The sequence below is a fragment of the Juglans regia genome, unplaced genomic scaffold (assembly GCF_001411555.2).
Source record: "Juglans regia cultivar Chandler unplaced genomic scaffold, Walnut 2.0 Scaffold_686, whole genome shotgun sequence".
NCBI lineage: Eukaryota > Viridiplantae > Streptophyta > Magnoliopsida > Fagales > Juglandaceae > Juglans > Juglans regia.
Genome location: NW_023361730.1, coordinates 24,343 through 38,735, shown reverse-complemented (window position 1 = coordinate 38,735; position 14,393 = coordinate 24,343). Strand labels below are relative to the sequence as shown.

The window sequence follows — 14,393 nt, the reverse complement described above, 5'->3', positions numbered from 1 at the left end:
AGAAAATCTATTTTTATTTTTATAACAAAAAAAAATAAAAAAGTTATTTCATTCCGCATGGATTAGTTAATAGTTTAATTTACGATCAATAGAATGTATTCCACAAAAACAAAAAAACAGAAGGTAAGAAGCTTTACGCCTACATTCTGCAATAACATTTAACTTCTCATATATCAATGAAAAGTTTCAGTATAGAAGCTAATTGTCCACGACGACTATTTACCACAATTAGAACTCAACAACTACTATCTTTTTTTTCTTTTCTTTTTTGGTTTTCCCAGCCAATTCTGGGTGACAAGTAGAAAAAGAAGGGTGTCAGGAGACAGAATACATAGGAGAGAACTCGTTGGGGGTACCTACTTCCTACCATTGCTTAAAACATCAGTCGTCTCAATGTAGAGCTGCTAGTTCGACAAGCTCTTTGTATTCATCCGAGACGTAAGATTTCACCTTGAGCGTGGGTTCTCCACCTTCCTTTGTAGGAGAAGCGTACTTCAATCCAATAACCGTTGCCAGACCTGCAAAAGGTATGATACGACAAATCTCTATTACCTACACGGGAAATGGAATTACATGAATGGATATTTCGTTAAAAGTTGTAACAAATCATGATGATTGAATATCAAAGGAAAGGGAAGCTAGCAAAAGAAAAAGCAAACCAAACTTTGTTGCCCCACATTCAGCTGCTCACCATAAAGGATTTGAATGCAAGATTTTCGTACACTATCAAGGAACTTTCTTTTTAGTAAGTTATGCATGTGGTGGTCTTGATCCCATGACCACACCCTCCAACACATTCTCAAGGATGCGTCCATATATTACGAGAAATATTTGTGACATGGAGTTCCTAACCCAACAAAATCGACACAAGAGAATACTCACTTTCATGGATGCGTCCATATAATAATCTTTCGCCTTTCCAGTACTCCAGGGGTCTTGTCCTGATCCTGGTGCTTCGCCTTACCCCAGATTTCCATAATAAACCAGCTCCTAGGAAGACAATATACATCCAATTAATCCAACAAAATAACCCAAAAAAGCTTCAGTCAAACATTTGAGATTGTTAGAAATGAACACCTGCAAGGCTTTGCCTGTGAGAAAGCTTTTTCCTTTTGTGTTCTTTGGGCTGACGTGATTTCACTTCAATATGCTCATTCAATGATACCTTGGCACTTTCCTGGATTTTTGCATCAGGAGACAATAAAAACAACTTTCAAGCATAGCATATAATATCAAAAGGAGAACCAACCGTAAAAAAGCAAATTGTTCTTTTGGACATAAATATTTTATCGAATCTAGATACCCCAAGGTTGTCTCTAGGCCTTGAACCAAACGGTAAAGGGATGGGGAGAGGTGTTAGGCCATAAATATTTCCCAGAAAGAATAAAACCTTTTATGGCAGATAGAAGGCATAAAAATTAACTAATAAATTACTCAAAATCATTTGGACTCAAGAATAAACAGAGGCGAGAGGATTTAACGTAAATAATGAAACAAACATCCAAAATTCTTGACTGTTACCCCTTACAGGATTCCTAATTCTTGATTGCTCTAACTCCATTTTCAAATAGAGCACATAGGACTTTAGATTGAACAATCAACACTCACTACAACATCCAACTGCCTATTCACTTGAACAATCTATGGAATCGGAAAATCCCCTTTCCATCATCAATTTTGTCATAAAGTGAATGAACAGATTATTAAAAAAATATATATAAATGTTGAGGTATTTTGGAGCCAATCCCAATTTAACAAGAGTTAAAGCTTAGTTAAATTGGGTATAAACAATGATACACGGAAAACTAACTCAAAATCAAAAATCATGATCCATCCTCTACTACAGCACCATGTTTCCCAACTCAAGATCAATTTCAACACCACTCAGATACAAATGCTAAATATGAATATATACATGTATGTATAAAAGAATGAATGAAAGGAAATGAATAAGGAAAAATGGTAACCTCTTTTTGCTGTTCTGGGATGTTGTTTGAGGCTCTGTAGAGTCCATGTACTGCAGAGTCTTCAATGACAAGAGGACTTGATTGATCTGATAGAGAAGATGACAAAAGGCAGTGAGGCACAGAATAAACTCAGTTGAAACCATCTAAAGCACAAAACATAGAATTATAGTGGACAAGAAATTGAAATTATAGCTGCCTTACAAAATTTAGGATTCAAATTCATCAAGAATGAAAACCTTGCCACAGAAAAAAGAGAGCTTATTTTGGACACAAAATAGTTCATTGATAATGTGTTAAGTACCTACTTTCCAGTTCCATTTACCTCGTCTTGGTTGAACTAGTTGATTATGGGTAACAGATGATCAACATGAATTTGTAACACCCACTTTGGAGGGGACAAACAACCTTTTGACAATCTAAATGGTTCACATAAAATCCATCATGATCTGAGTCTCTCGCATCTATGAGAGGATTAGGAAGTCACAGTGTATCATATGGTCAAGTTTATCTCTTCAGGACCTCCTTGATTATGCTGTGGGTTAAGAATCTAGCTTAGAGGTTCATTGTATTGCTTCTAATAGTCTAGACAGTGCTTTGTCCTCTTTTCTTCAGAGAACCAAACAATGATCAAAATCAACTCCTGCATCCATTACTAGATAAACCGTACTAATTTAACCCAAAAATCCAAAATTTAGTCATCGGCCTCTCACAAGTATTTATCATAATGCCAAAACAGATAAATGTGATCATAAACAATGGAGTCTGAATGTAGTTTGAGTTTTTCCTCACTTGAGTCAGCCATGATACGATTGGGCTTTTGAGAAGCTACTACTTCCACAGTTCCTAGCATGTCTTCCACCTGAATTATGTCACAGTAAAAATACATGGCATTCAAATTCAAAAAAAAAAATCATAATTAAAAAAAAAAATAAAAACAAAAAAAGATTCACCTTTTCCTCCAAGTTATTGGATCCATTTGAGTGCGGATAAATATCGGCATCATGCTCACTGAATTGCTCATCTATAACTTCATTATCCATATTAGTGCCTCCAACATTATCCAAAATGCCAACACAAGTTCCACTTGAACTGATATCAACTCCAACAGAAAGTCTACTTGACTTACCTTGCACAACTGTTTGAGATGTACAAGTAAAATCTCCAATAGCCACCTCAGGTGAACCTGTTTTAGCAGTTGCAATGTCACCTTCCCCAAAATCAGGAACTGAAAATGGATCACTTGAGGGCTTTGACTGCAAAAGTCGTCTCTGTAATAATGATAAGGGAGAAAATGGACTTCTTGGGGGTGTGGGTGAAGCTCTGTGATGAACAGAGCTTTCTGCCTCATGTATCATCTTCATGGGTGTTTCACTGCTAATTCCTTTTAACAGATTACCTATGTCCATTAGAGCATTCCGAGGCTTTGGCATGTTTTTCCTTGAAGATTTCGCATCGGTCTTTTGAAAACCTTGCAAGTCTGGGAGTGTTAACTTCTCTAGATCAATGGGTTTGATCTGCAAGCGCTTCTGTAAAAGACTGACTGCTGCATCCCCTTCCAGATCTTCAAAATTACCAGATAGCAATTCATCCAAGATTTGACTAACTTTGTTCTCTGGCTCGTCCATTGAACCTATTTCAAATGCAATTAATCATGATATCAAGCATCTATTAAGAAACAAAAAATGGGCAAAATGGATACTAGTATAAAATGCTCAGGTGATACTCTTGTATATGTCCCGTATACCTGGGCCTTTGCCTATTCTTATGATCAATAAAATTTTGTTTAGCAATAAAAAAATAACATTGACTAGGTTGACTGACTTTACTATATAATGGTGCCCACTTACCAGCTAATTCCCTCTCTTGTAATGCTAGATTTTGGCCATTTTCACATTGTGAGATGACATTAAGTGGGCTCACAATGCCTGATTCAAATGTCTCTTGAGAGGTTACAACATTCTCATTATTCTCGGAATTCACTGATGAATAGCAGTGCTTGTATCTAACTGACCGCCTGGGTCATAAAATAATAAGGTTATTCCACATAAGTTTTTTAATAAAAATAAGCTACAAGATAAAAAAGCATAGTGGGGATCCATGATGAAACTGATGATCATACCCTAGGATCCCTGGTCGACGCTGTCGTGCAGTTGTGGATCGGTTGCGCTGATCAAAATCCATTGACATGCCACCAATCTGCTTCTGTAACTCTCTTGTGGCATCTAAGCACCAATTACACAGTAAAAAAAGTCTTATCCATATGATTGTAGGATGAGTTCCAGAATATAAAGAGACTGCAACTTACTTTCAAGTCGTTCATAGGCTGAGAAGAACTCCTCTGGGTCTTTTAGTTGATCAATGTCCAAATTTGGTTCCAAAATTACAGCAGGCTGACTGTGAAATGAAGATATGACTTAGGTCATCTGAAGACAAAAATAAAAGCAGCCACTTTTTTTATGAAAATTAGACAGCAACTATGAACTTACGTTATATCAGGCTTTATGGAAAATCGAGCCCGCTTACGGCCTAAGGCTGGCCTTCTTTCTTGGAGACTTTCCTTATCCTTTGCAGCACCTGCCTTTTTCTCTTCACATTTGGCAATTTCAGAGTTCAGAAGCACTGAAGCATCAACAGTAATAGTTTTTGCCTGCGCTAGAAGTTTACTGGGACTTTTTAATGCCTGAAAGTGCAGGAAAACCAAGAAATATGACCATTTTCTTTGAGTAAAATGAAATTATGGCACATTACCATGGAATTATGGCTACACTGAAGTAACCTGCTCTGTATTTATGCTTACTTAATAAGGGGATATCCATTGTGGAATAAACCATTTGGTGGCAATAATTCTGAAAAAATAATAAAGAATGAGTTCAATCCTAACCCTGTATTCTTCAATTTTCAGGTGCTTCATTTGATTGATGAGAAGGCTTGCATTGATCCTTCATATATCAACTCGACTGAGCTAGATAACTGTTTTAGGCTCTGGATGTGACTGAAAGCAGCTTCTAGCTTTCTCAGATTGCAAATAATTAAAACAAACGAGCAAAGGCCATGACTCAAACGCTCATTTCCTTGATTCTTCTAAGAAATTATGCTGTGACAAAAATCCAGCCTACATTTTTCCAGGTCCCAGATACAAAAAAAATAGAAAAGGCCCTAAAATTTCGCCTTCCTCCCTTCTCTAATCCATTTGTTTCTAAGCGATCAAAGAAGCTCTACGTTTTTTCATCTGAAAATATGAATGAATAGAAGTCCCGAGATAAAAATAGCCACATCAATCTCAGTTAATTTTAATTTGCAATATCCTCAAAAGAATAATAATAATAATAATAATATTATTATTATTATTATTATTAACAATGATGATGAAAAGTAAACCTCGAACATCCAGCATACTTTATCAGGCTAAATTTCTCAGAACCAGTCTGGATTTAATTTTAAACTCGTAAACTAGACGAAACCCTAAAAGTCAAGTTCGATTAGTGGAGATTAAACAAGCACAACGAGAGAGAGAGAGAGAGAGAGGGAGAGGGAGAGAGACGCAAGACTGGACGACAGAAAGTACCATAGTCTTGAGGCGGTTGTGAATGGCGTCAAGATCAGAGTCGGGTTCGTGCGACTTCAACGGCTCGGGCGCCACTCCAAATGTCCTGGGGAAGAGGGAGAGACCCGAGTAGGCTGAAAGCGGATCCAACGGATCAGGGCTCCGATATTCGGCTACCATTTCCGGCGTCGGGGTTTGGAAGGAGGAGACGGACGTAGTTCGAGTGGGGCCGGAGGGATGTAATTCGAAAAGAGCGTGGGCGGGAGGGAGTGTCTACTGTCGCGATATTGTTGCCAAGAGTGCCTGGCTGTCTGCCTTGAATTTTCTCTTTCTACGATTTTGCAGATGTGTCCCTGCGGCAACGGATTTTCACCTAGCATCCTCGCGGTAGTAAAGTGACGTTAGATATTTTGTAAATAATAATAAAATAATATTAAATAATAATAACAAATAGATAAAAAATAATAAATAATTGTATAGGAAAAATATTTACATCAACCTACTATTTATCATACACTCAACACTGTCGTTTGGATTCGAAGATGAGTTGATATGAGTTGATATGTGTTGTGAATAGTAGCGAGATGAGTTGTGAATAGTAATGAGATTTGTGAGTTAAAGTTGCTGAATAGTAGTGAATAATAGTGAAATGAGTTGAGATGAATTGAGATAGGCTGTGAATACAAACGAAGTGTAGTGTATTGAGTTAAAAAAAAAAAAAATTTGAATGCATGACGTATGGAGAGTGTAAGCTGATGCATAGAATTACTCTTTTTAGAATAGTCCATCATCCAAACTAGCCTTAAATAATTTTGAACAAGGAAATAGTAGACTCGTAGTTAAAGGTGTAATCAGTCTGATCTAATCGATCTTGGGAGAATTCTTGGACCAGATTGAAAATTTCTATCCATTTATTTTTCAAACTGAGACCAAAACTGATCATTACTCTAGATTGGATCAGACCGTTATTTATTGATTCATTCGGTCATAACCAGTGCAAATTGGATCAAACATACAAAAAAATTCAAGATTTTCCCAATTTTAAATATCAACTATTTAGCTCTATTTGCACATTTTATTCTTGAAAATAACCTAAATAAAATTTGAAAAATTTATCAAAATTATTCATATCCATCCATGAAAATAAGCAATCATTGTAATAAATTTCAAAACAAAAAATAAAGAAAGAGAAATTGAAAATAAAATATCATCCATACTCTAAATATAAGAACAAAATAAAAAAGGAAAGGATAAAATATTATGTATCATTGCATATAAAATTATGATTTATCATATAATATGTTAATTTTTTTTATCAAATATAATATATTAGTTAATAATATATTTAATATTTTATATGGTCAATAATGATAAATTAGATAAAAGATTACATAATTAATATATACAATTACTATATAAAATAATATATATACAAAATCTAAAAAATTATATGTACACTTTGATCGGTCCGATCCAAAAAACTCATATCTAAGTATCCGAAAAGAGCCTTTACTATTTTTTTCCTCCCAAAAATCGATTATTCTTTTGAATATAATTATTGGAATCTATCTACTTGTATTTGGCATAGTATTCATGATAAGAAATCCATCAAGGATCCTATGCTAGTTGTTGATGAATTCATCCATCCCACAATTCGATTCATATCTATTCTATTAAAATTAAACTTTGGCCTCAAGTTAATAATCAACGCAATTAATATATATCCATTTAAGTACGACTCGACTTATTCAACTCGGTTAGAATTACTTGAGATTCAAGCCTCGTTTGAACAATGAAAATATTTCATCTCATATAATTTTATTATTATAATTTTTTTAAATTTAAACATAAAATATAATAAATAATTTTATTTTTTAAAATTTTAAAATAATAATAATATTATAATAAAATTTTATTTAATTTTAAATTTTAAATTTTAATTTAAAACTATCTATTCTTATCTCACTATCTAAACTTCAACTCACTTGTTTATGTTAAAACATCTCATTTTATATCGCAAAAATATTTTGAATCTTTTACTTTATAACTTAAACTATCAGAATTAACAAATTACGCCGTCCAACTGTGTAAGATTTTAAAGAGTTACCTGGGCAGAGGACCGCGCATGATTTATAGTCAGGCCCAATTAAGCGGGGGCAGATTTCAGGAAAAGCCCAGATCTTTCAGTGTACCCAGATTTCTGGGAGGACTCGAGAACCCAGAACCCGGGCGGTACTCGCAGGCAGGCAAAGAGACGGCAAACGGAGAGTGAGTTTTCCCATTACTCTCAGTTTGAGACATTTTCTTGCATGCCCGTAAGTTATAGCATGACATATTTACGGGTTCAAGAGAGGACCCAATATTTTTTTTTTTTTGGTTGGGTGCAATCTGACATCATTGCTAATGGGTTTATGGCATTCATGCTTAATGTAAGAGACTAATTACCTTGCGAATCTCGGGATTCTCTTTTATGTTAATGAATTTTTAGCCATCTTGCCACTAGAATTGTAACACTTTGTCAGTAATTTGCGCAGGTTGTAAGTCACTTCTATTTGCACGGCGTTGTGTGTAATTGGGACTGTGCATCTGTGTTAACTGCCATCTTCGGTGTAGTTTGTCTTTTTATTGGAATAGTCCGAGGTATTGAAGAGGTCTTTTGCTATGTCTGGATCAAAGAAAAGCGCGAGTTACGGTGGTGGTAATGAGACTGGGAAGCGAAACCTTCCTTCATGGATGAGTTCAAGAGAGAATGAGGTTGGTGACGATGAGGAAAGTTATAAGGGTGAAAACCATAAGCAAGCTAAAGGGCGCGGTAAAGAACATACAGGCTCCTCAAATCTCTCCAAACTTCTGGTACTAAATCACTGTAAAATGGGACTAGTCATTTTGCGCGGTTTAGTGTGTCACTCGAGTTGTCAGGATCGAGCTAATGTTACTCTTTTGTATGGGCAGGAAGGTGTAGTGTTTGTGTTGTCAGGGTTTGTTAATCCTGAGCGTGGTATTTTGCGATCACAAGCACTGGAAATGGGAGCAGAGTATCGGCCGGACTGGAACTCGGATTGCACTCTCTTGGTTTGTGCATTTCCCAACACCCCAAAGTTTAGACAAGTCGAGTCAGATTGCGGGACTATTGTTTCGAAGGTGTCTTTCTTTCTGTTGAGCTATATGATCTGTTTATAAATTTTTTGAAGTGAGATGCTATTGTTTATATTTGAGAATGTTTAAAATGAAGGCAAGCAATGGTCCATGAAGTTTTTGAGTAGGAATTCTTGAATTAATATGACTAGTAGGCGTCAAATCTCTTTATAAGAGACAGCATGACATTAATGTGATTTGCATTATGTTTCTTATTATTCTTACTAATTTTAAGAATTTTTGGGGTTGCCTTTTCTATTTTTTGTGAGTTACAATCCGATAAGCTTTATAAAATTAGATGACTGGGATATAATAAATCACCTTTACTGATATTCTGATGATATTTACCACCTTTGCCCTAGGAGTGGATATCTGAGTGTTATACACAGAAGAAGCTTGTTGACATTGAAAGCTTTCTTATGCATGTTGGCAAACCATGGCGGAGAAGGGACATTCCCATTGAAAGCCAAGGTAAGATTACTTGCTTACAATTTGTCTGAAAAATGTGATGCATGGTTTCCTTTTTCTTCTATCAGTTTTCCACACTTTTTTTTGAATAAGTAAATTGAAGTTTTATTGAAATAAATAAATAATAGTGAGCCAAGAACACAAGAAGTATACAAAAGAGAAATTTTTAGATAAAACAAATTTCAATAGGAAAATTATTCTCATCAGCCACTGTGCTAAACTCCACACCCCACACCCTACGTGTGAACCGGGTTCACTAACAACTGAATTGGGTCTGTGTTTTCTTCTCCCTCCTCGTTGAATCTCGTCCCCCTACGAAACTTTTCTTTTCAAAATGCATCTCTGTATTTCCCCCACCCTTATGGCTCATTTCTCCGTTTCCCCCCTCCTCGTTGAATCCCGACCCCCTACAAAGCTTCTTCTTTTCTTCTCTGTATTTCCCTGCTCCCTTCTGGCTCATCTCCCCGTTTTCCCATCCCACTTCACCATTCATTCATACATTTCACACAATTTCCAATCTGATTCCTCCAAAATCATTAGCATAAGAAATGCAAAAAAATAGCAACAGAAGTAGCAACAATTAATACTTCATTTTTCAATCTCTTTTTACCAATATGTATTCTACACAAACCTGGCCCTTATCTGCAATGACACAGAGATCACTAGTGCCATCAGAAGCAGCAAAAGCATCAGATGGATTAATGTTTACGGAGAGCTTGGTAAGGTTGATGGACTCAAATGGGTCGAAGTCCAAGATGAAGCAGTCCTCCACTTCTTCGATGCTTTTGATATCTATGCTGCTCTTGCTATTGAGACAAAGCATGGGTCTCATGGGAGTCTCATCTTCCTTTGCAAAACAGAATGAAGAAACTAAAAAATAAAAATCTTGACTTTCCTGAATGATCTTTCTTCTTGGCTTTTTCTCAGATGAGGAAGGCGTGTGATACTCCATATGATAAGGATAAAAGTAAGTGGTGAATGTGATCCTACGTTGCCTGGGAAGGAAAAATTCTTGCTTTTTATAAAGTTCTAATGGGGTTTCAATTGTATCATTGACTAGTCCTTTTGGAGTATAGGTCATGTAGTTTGGGTCTTCCATTGAAGCGTTACAAATGGTATCAGAGCCTATCCCAACTAGAAATGTAGGACTTGAGTTATGCCACCTACAACAGACAGGTCCGAAGAAGACGTCATGAATTTAAGAGGGGTAGATTGTGATATCCCATATGATAAGGATAAATGTAGGTAGTATATAGGATCCCACATTGCTTGGGAATGAGAAGTTCCTACTCTTTATAAGATTCCAATGGGACTCCAATTGTATTATTGACTAGTCATTTTGGAGTATAGGCTATGTGATTTGGGCCTTCCATTAGAGGGTTAAAAATGGTATCAGAGCCTATCCCAAGTAAAAATGTAGGACTTGCCATGCCACCTACAACAAACAGGCCCGACGAGGAATTCGAGAATTTAAAGGGAGAAGATTGTGATATCCCATGTGATAGGATAAGGTAAGTGGTGAATGAGATCCCACATTGCTTGGGAAAAAAAAGTTTTTGCTCTTTATAAGGTTCTAATGAGGCTCCAATTGTATCATTGACTAGTCCTTTTGGAGTATAGACCATGTGGTTTGAGCCTTCTATTGGGGCGTTGCAGGACGATATCTCTATCACCTCTGAGTCCTTTTCCCCCATTTATATCTTTCTTATTGAACTATTTGGTTACCAAGGAAAAAAAAAATGAATCGCTGAGAAGAAGGCTACGATCAAAACGACGTTTCAGCGTTTAAAAAAAAATAAAAAGAGATAATGGGGTGTGGGGTGGGAATAGTTGCTGATCTATAGAAGAACTCATTTCAATATTGTTTCAATATGACGCCCATATACATAAGATTACTTTATCACTTGTTCAGCCCCACTGTCCCCATGCAGCAGAAAAAAATAAAATTGACTTTTAAAAAATATTGCTTTCATTAATGTTGAAGTTGAAATTTGGATTGATCCTATATGTGAATTGCCAAGTCAGAAGAATGACAGGAAGATCAGAGACTGATATACCCTCAGTTGGATTTACCATAGATGGATGGATCATTTAAATTGAGACATTTGAATGTCACCTCTAAAAGAGAGCTAGAGTGTTGTATAGGTATCAAGAAAACAATGTTGATTCTCTTTTGGATTTGATTAGTCTCGATTCTGTTTGGTCAATATGTCACTTTAAAAGAGAGCTAGAGTGGTGTATAGGTATCAAGAAGACAATGTTGATTCTCTTTTGGATTTGATTAGTCTCAATTCTGTTGGGTCAATATGTCCGTGATCAATTTACTATCAACATTTGAAGAGGATAGCTTATTTACTGATGGATTCGGATTTATAATTAAAGTGTGATTGGGTTTATCACTGTTTCTCATTGAAATCCAAAATGTCGATCCTTCTTTAAGCAAATCTGGTACTTTATTTATCGAACGCAGCCAATATGCAAGCTGTTGTAATTATCCCTGAAATTAGATGCCTGTTTAATTCTTATATGGTATGCTTTCTAAGAGGCCTTTTGGTTTTTAATTCTTTTTTTTTTCTGCATGGGAAGTTTATATTCTGAACTTATGAAGCTTTTGCAGATCAAAAGGCATCACCACACAAAAAACCTGAGAAGAAAGCTGAAAGAGGACGGCATTCAAAGCCAATTGCTCCGGTATCCTCAGAGGTTAATTCTTATTTCGTGTTTACTTTCTTATTTTTGCTAAATAAATGATTAGCTATTTTCATTCATTGTAGTGGCATTCCATATACGCATACATTCAAGCACATATATGTATATATATGCTGGATAAAAGTGTTTTGCGCTGATTCTAACATGTTTTTATATTGACCCATGTGTTGGTTTATATTAAGCATCACCTAGCTTCCAATACTGCCAACGAGTGTTTTTCTCCTTCTGAAGTGAAGAGGTGGGCTGTCAATGATTTGAATAGAACCATCAGATGGCTAGAGAGTCAAGATGAAAAGGTATGAACAATTGTTGCCGTTGTTGTTCTTAGTATTTTTTTTCGGCATTCTAATTATTCACGTATTTTTGCATTTTGGTGTTATTTGGATGCTACTATGTTGTAATATCAAACTCGATATGTTAATTATCACTAATACTTTTTCGTGTTTTGAATTTTATTGCAAATTTGAAATGGTGGCATGCCTTTCCCTTTTTGTTGAGTGTTTTCTCTTGCTTATTTCTTCAACCTCTATATTTTATGCATGTTATACCAATACTGTATATATAATTGAGATAGTGACATTGTCGTCAAATGGTGTAGTTCTTGAAATAAATGTGGTTTTCCAGGGTTCAAAACAAACATTAAAGTTTGTAGCATTTAACGCTACTTTTTTAATTAATAGACCACTTCTTCCTACTGACATTGGCTACAGCAAGTGAGAAGTGTGTGATTGTTAGGGACCCCGGTCTAGTCCCTAAACACTTGCCTTGCCAAGCCAATAGCAACCTTGAGGTGACCGAGTCCAAGTCCTTCTCTTGCTTGGTCCACGTCCAATGTAGGTCAAGATGACCAATGTGTCAATATGAAAATGTGTAATGCGGCTAGAAATGATGAATGATATTAGGGTTGGATGATGTAAGTGTAGGGTAGGGTGATGGGTGATGCACGGCTATGAGGTATAATAGGGTTTCCCGAAATGGTAAGGGATAATGGTGGCTAGGGTTTATCCAAGTGGGTACGGAAGTGTGCGGCTAGGGGTGCCCAAAAGGGTACGGAAATGGGCAGCTTGGTTTGGCCAAATTAGGAAGGTAGTTGGCGGCTAGGGTTAGCTCACCATGGAGTGTATGTGTGGCGGCTAGGGTTTGTCTCAAAATGGTAAGTGAGGTGGCGACTAGGGTTCCCAAGTAGGGTATGGTAGATGATAGCTAGGGTTGCCGAAATAGGGTAGTATGGGAATTAGGAAAGTTTCCTAATTATGAGGGATGCAAAAGGAATGTTGGGTGGCGGCTAGGCTAGTCCCAATAAGGCAATAGTTGGCCGAATGGGATTTGACCTACCAAGTGATGCAATTCGGCTATGACAACCAAAAGGGTTAGGGCAACTTATGGAAAGTTGACTAACACTTGTTATAGTCGAAATGTGGATTCACACGGATTGAGAGACCAAAAATAATGAAGAACTTCAAGAACAAATGTGGAACTCCAAGAACAATATATAGAATACTATTGCTCTTGAATAAACTAAAATAACGCAAAGAACAAATGAACAATCAAGCCTTGATTCACGTATTGCACAAGGAATGATTAAACTACATAAAATGATAATCAATTTGGGATTCACGGATTGCACCCAAATTGCCCAAGTGCACTTGCACCGAAAGATGATCTCTCCACAATGTTCTCTCTCTAAGAGTTTTTGCCAAAAGATGGAAATGAAATGACTAGGGGTCCTATTTATAGGTTACAACTTGGAAACCCTAAAATGGTCCCTTCAAAGTAAATAACAAATAATCAAAGGACTAAATAAGTAAAACAAATAAAAGGGAGCCATGGATTAAACCATGGTGTGACATGCACGGACCCAAGGTGGGTCAAGTGGTTGCATGTTGGTTGGTTGGTCCATGGCTAAGTGTTGGTTCGGCATGGCCCATGTGGTTGGCTTGGGCGTTGGCTGCATGGCACGGGCTGGAGCCGTGCGCTGGATGGCACGCCTGGATGGCATGCCACTGGCCTGCTCCGCATGGCACGGGCTGGAGCCGTGCGCTGGATGGCACGCCATGGGACGTGCCACTAGCCTCGCTGGTGCGCTGCAGGATGGGCGTGGGCGTGCTGGCATGGGCGTGCTGGCGTGCGACAGGAGGAACCAAGGCTATGCGGGTGCGCGGCATGGTCAGCCTGGTCGTGCGCGCGCGAGCGCGGACTGGCTGGTCTGTGTGGCGTATGGGCGCGCGCAGGGCCCTGCGGCCCACTGGTGTGCGCACGGGCCTGCGCACTGCGAAGTGCCTGGGCGTGCGGCCCGCTGGGGCGCCTGGTGCTGCGCGCATGTGCGCGCGGGCCTGTGCTGCGCGCCTGCGCGCGCGGGCCTGTGCTGCGCGCCTGCGCGCGCTGGCCTGTGCTGCGCGCCTGCGCGCGCTGGCTTGTGCTGCGTGCTTGTGCGCGCTGGCTTGTGCTGCGCGCGCTGCCGTGTGTTTGCTAGCCTCGCTAGCCCGCATGCTGTGAAGGCATGGTTGTGGGTTAACCACGGTGCTAGTACCCACCATGGTTAGGGCTTGTGCTGCTCCCCTTGAGGCCAC

At 38.0% G+C, this 14,393-nt stretch overlaps 2 protein-coding genes across 5 annotated transcripts; one reads left to right on the top strand and one right to left on the bottom strand.

The window, feature by feature from the left end:
* Positions 1 to 111: 111 nt before the first annotated feature.
* On the bottom strand, positions 112 to 5,848 carry LOC118346115 (centromere protein C-like). Of its 4 annotated transcripts, XM_035687132.1 has the most exons (12): positions 5,533 to 5,848; positions 4,454 to 4,647; positions 4,273 to 4,361; positions 4,087 to 4,189; positions 3,815 to 3,981; positions 3,094 to 3,597; positions 2,918 to 2,988; positions 2,757 to 2,826; positions 1,968 to 2,053; positions 1,078 to 1,177; positions 883 to 990; positions 112 to 518 (listed from the first exon to the last, which is right to left on the bottom strand). In XM_035687132.1, exons 1-12 carry the CDS (start codon positions 5,689 to 5,691, stop codon positions 391 to 393), a joined length of 1,779 nt encoding a protein of 592 aa, XP_035543025.1. In that variant the 5' UTR covers positions 5,692 to 5,848; the 3' UTR covers positions 112 to 390. The 4 variants fall into 4 exon arrangements, with proteins under 4 accessions (XP_035543025.1, XP_035543023.1, XP_035543024.1 ...); XM_035687130.1 differs by having other exon boundaries at positions 2,918 to 3,597; XM_035687131.1 differs by having other exon boundaries at positions 2,918 to 3,597; positions 4,454 to 4,614.
* A 1,828-nt stretch (positions 5,849 to 7,676) lies between these two features.
* Positions 7,677 to 12,125, top strand: LOC109007400 (DNA-repair protein XRCC1-like). The gene is made up of 6 exons (XM_035687134.1): positions 7,677 to 7,779; positions 8,046 to 8,364; positions 8,464 to 8,652; positions 9,009 to 9,117; positions 11,732 to 11,817; positions 12,006 to 12,125. The coding sequence occupies exons 2-6, from the start codon at positions 8,173 to 8,175 to the stop codon at positions 12,123 to 12,125; spliced, it is 696 nt and encodes a 231-aa protein (XP_035543027.1). The 5' UTR covers positions 7,677 to 7,779; positions 8,046 to 8,172.
* Positions 12,126 to 14,393: the final 2,268 nt, after the last annotated feature.

Excerpts from the sequence above, each read along its gene's own strand:
- LOC118346115 (XM_035687130.1), bottom strand. The coding sequence starts at position 5,691 with ATGGTAGCCGAATATCGGAGCCCTGATCCGTTGGATCCGCTTTCAGCC. Across the intron at positions 4,362-4,453 it reads TCCATAAAGCCTGATATAAC|TCAGCCTGCTGTAATTTTGG; the intron begins GTAAGTTCATAG and ends TTCATTTCACAG. Across the intron at positions 2,054-2,756 it reads TCGTATCATGGCTGACTCAA|ATCAATCAAGTCCTCTTGTC; the intron begins GTGAGGAAAAAC and ends CTTCTCTATCAG.
- LOC109007400 (XM_035687134.1), top strand. The coding sequence starts at position 8,173 with ATGTCTGGATCAAAGAAAAGCGCGAGTTACGGTGGTGGTAATGAGACT. Across the intron at positions 9,118-11,731 it reads CATTCCCATTGAAAGCCAAG|ATCAAAAGGCATCACCACAC; the intron begins GTAAGATTACTT and ends AAGCTTTTGCAG. Across the intron at positions 11,818-12,005 it reads TTGCTCCGGTATCCTCAGAG|CATCACCTAGCTTCCAATAC; the intron begins GTTAATTCTTAT and ends GTTTATATTAAG.